At 44.0% G+C, this 3,547-nt stretch overlaps 1 protein-coding gene across 1 annotated transcript in view; it reads left to right on the top strand.

The window, feature by feature from the left end:
* SHTN1 (shootin 1) overlaps positions 1-3,547 on the top strand; it is a 95,398-nt gene that overhangs the window by 56,838 nt on the left and 35,013 nt on the right. Inside the window, exon 11 of the mRNA XM_006754949.2 lies at positions 738-837. Within this exon, the coding sequence (XP_006755012.1) occupies positions 738-837 (100 nt within the window). The remainder of the gene's footprint in view (positions 1-737; positions 838-3,547) is intronic.

Here is a 3,547-nt window from a genome sequence, read left to right as displayed (position 1 = left end):
GAGAGCGCACAGTACTTGGCACCTGGAGCCCTTAGAGCTCCTGTTAGAGGTGTTGGCACCCATGATGGAAATTTCAGTTCTGCTCCTTGAAGTGAGGAACAGTGTCTGGAGCAGCAGCAGTAGGCCCTTCCACATGGTTGGTGCCTAGCAAACGCCTGTCTCATTGATGACTTGGGGGAACTGAATGAAGACATTATATTCCCAGAATGCTCTTCAGAAGAGCAACCAGTTTCTGAGCCACAGACCCTGGAGAGAGTGTGTCTGGTTAACACCAAGAACACGAAGACATGCCGTTCCCGAAGGAGACAGTGGAGGAGGGAAGCCTGCTATTAAGATTCAGTACTAAATGTCACCTTTAAAGTTAACTCGTGGCCTGTGCATTTTAAAAGTCAAGTATTAACCGTTTCTTAGTGTTGGAGGGGTGTGTTTCAGCATTAACAAATACTTCTTCAGCCTACTCAGTCCTTCCCGCCCGCCCAGCCGTTGCCTTGAACTTTGTCTTTTCCCTGGTTGTGTAGGCAGCACATAGAAGGTAACGCTTTCTTGTACCCCGTGGACGGCCTCTTGTATTAGTGATAGCAGGCTGGGTGGTGAAAAGTTTGAAAAGATGCTGGAGTTTCATGGTGAATTTCCTCACCTGCCTTCACAAGAAAGAACTTGACATTGAGAGCGGTTGTGTTCGTTTGGGTGCGAAGTTCTCATTTCCGCGCTGTTCTGACCCTGTGCTCTCTGTGCAGTGGATGAGCTCCAGAAGCGGGTGAACCAGTCTGAGAACTCAGTGCCCCCACCGCCTCCGCCTCCACCGCCGCTCCCCCCGCCTCCTCCCAACCCCATCCGGTGAGTGCATGGGGACCACAGCTCTGCCTCAAATGTCATTCCTTGTCAGAGAACCTGAAGTTTCTGTTAATGGGGTTTTTAAAAAATACTGGCTCAGGTGGCATCATTAGAGGGATGGTAAGAAATATGAGTGAACCCTAGCTGGTTTGGCTCGGTGGATAGAGCATTGGCCTGTGGACTGAAGGGTCCCAGATTTGATTCCGGTAGAGGGCACATGCCCAGGTGGCAGGCTCGATCCCCAGTAGAGATCGTGCAGGAGGCAGCCGATTAATAATTCACTCTCATCATTGATGTTTCTTTCTCCCTCGCTTTCTGAAATCAATAAAAATGCATTTCAAAAAAAGAAGTATGAATGATGTCAGCTGGTGTGAATCCCAGAGAATTCTCCAAAAGACCCATGTATTATTCCCTTCTTGTAATATATGCAGAAAGGGCCTTAAAAATACCAAGACCATTCTTGAGGCCGACGGGGTTCTGTTGCAGATGCTCAGGTTCCCCGTGGGTGTTCCAAACCCACAGCATTGAGACATTTATTCCGATTGTTTTGACTCTTCGGTTTTAAAATTACAGCCCATGACATTAGGAGTTCCTCTGAACTGCAAGACAGAGCATATTTTAGTTCCTCCAGAGCGTTTTCATCTTTCTCTCTCTCGCTAATTTGAATTTGGATAGTGCTGGTCTGTTCGATTATTTTAAAAAGAAAAGTACTAAATGAAAACGAAACAGGACCAAACTAGTAAACTAAAAGTACTAATTCGTTTTTATTCCTAACCTCATATTTAAAGCTTTAATAACGCTGAGAAAGGAACCTTCCAATAATGGAATAAATTATATTTAAGTTCTTGTGACAGGAAACCATACCTGCAGACAAGAATTCACTGTTCCTGAAGCCCAAGGTGACTTAATGGCGTTGAGTGCCTGAAGTAAGCACATACCGCCTAGGAGGGCCACAGTCAGATTGTGGCCTTTAGGGGTCTTCCTTTCCCCCTGTAGAATGACGTAAGGCGACCTACCTGCTCCTCATGTCATGAAGCGAGCTGCTCCTGTAGCATTTATTCTTGAACAAACAGAATTTGAAAATTTGCGAGGTTGTTAGCTTTCATTAACTCATGAGATTTGTTTAATCCTTTCACACAGAGAAGCCATTTATTCCAACTTTGTACCTTTGCTGATCCCTCTGAATAGAATGTGTAACGTGTTCCTCCCACACGGCTCTAAAAATGCGACTTGGCATTTTAATAAAAATTCTCATTAGTTTTCCTTACTGAGTGGGGCATGACAATTTACTTTCAGCCACGGAAGTCGTTAAAGCAAAATAATGTGTACACGCGATCGATCCAGGAGTCAATTGAAAGAATTTCAGGTATTTTAAATTCTTCCTCTCCTGGGTTGCTAAGTCTGTAGGAGATGGAGATATTCTGAATTTGACATTTAAGACAGGAAATCCATCACTTTGATCTTTCTCTAAGGTCTGGAGCTTTGAGCTGATAAGAAGGTCACTTTTGTCTATGAGGTGGGAGAAGTATTAAAAAGCGATTATAGTCTTGCTGTTGGCCTTTCATTTTTAGTCTCAGAAATCATGAGAGCCCTTCAGATTCAAAGTAAAGTATAACCTAAATAGAATATTTTTCCAAAGAGTACTTTACAGCTAAATTGAGAAAGGCATATGTCTAAAGTGTGAATTCTTCGATAAGGCCCTTTAAAGAACATTCATTGAATAACATGAATAATTTTTATTTTAAGATGAATTTAAATAGTATAAGACATAATTTTTCAGTAGAAAGAGATTTTTTTGTTTTTTTTTTGGTAAGGATAACCTCTTGTCAGAGAAATTTATTTGAATACAGATTGAGTTTCAGTGGACTTTGAATCCTCTAGTCAAGGTTTTCTAACTTTGTTCCTGAGCCGTTTGCTTTACTCTGATGATGAGGGTCATGGGTAGCAATGAAAGTGGGGGGAAAAGACCAGGGCCTGTGACTACTTTAAGTAGCTTTCTTGCTTTTCCCTCATCTTCCTGCTCATTTAACTGAGGGCACAGGTGGGAGAGAGGGAAGAGAGGGAGAGAGAGAGAGAGAGAGACATTTATTCTAAAGTATTGGCTCACATTATTATGGACATGGACCTAGGATCTGTAGGGTGAGCCAGCAAGCTGGTGACCACGGAGAGCCTATGGTATAGTTCCAGTCTGCAGGTCAGCAGGCTCAGGACTCAGGAGGAGGCAGTGCTTTCATTGTGAGCCTGAAAGCAGGAGAACACAGATGTTTTACTTCCAAGGCAGTCAGGAAGGAGGAATTCTCTCTCACTTGGGGGAGGGTCACCTTTTGGTTCTCTTCAGGCTTTCAACTGATTGGGTGAGGACCACTCATATTAGAGAGGGCAATCTGCTTTACTGAGACTACCACTTTAAACGTTAATGTCATTCAGAATCCTCACAGAAACACCCAGCATAAAGTTTGAGCATATATCTGAGTGCCCTCTGGCCCAGTCAAATTGACTCATAAAAATTACACATCACAGTGGGCACGAGGAACCCTTCTTAAAGAATTTCAAGGTAGCCCTAGCCGGTTTAGCTCAATGGATAGAGTGTTGGCCTGTGGATTGAAGGGTCCTGGGCTCGATTCTGGTCAAGGGCACATGCCCGGGTGGTGGGCTTGATCCCCAGAAGGAGGTGTGCAGGAGGCAGCCAATCAATGAGTCTCTCTCATCATTG

This window comes from Myotis davidii, unplaced genomic scaffold (genome assembly GCF_000327345.1).
Source record: "Myotis davidii unplaced genomic scaffold, ASM32734v1 scaffold72, whole genome shotgun sequence".
Classification (NCBI taxonomy): Eukaryota; Metazoa; Chordata; class Mammalia; order Chiroptera; family Vespertilionidae; genus Myotis; species Myotis davidii.
The sequence above is the reverse complement of the archived record's forward strand: the minus strand, read 5'-3'. Positions and strand labels throughout refer to the sequence as shown.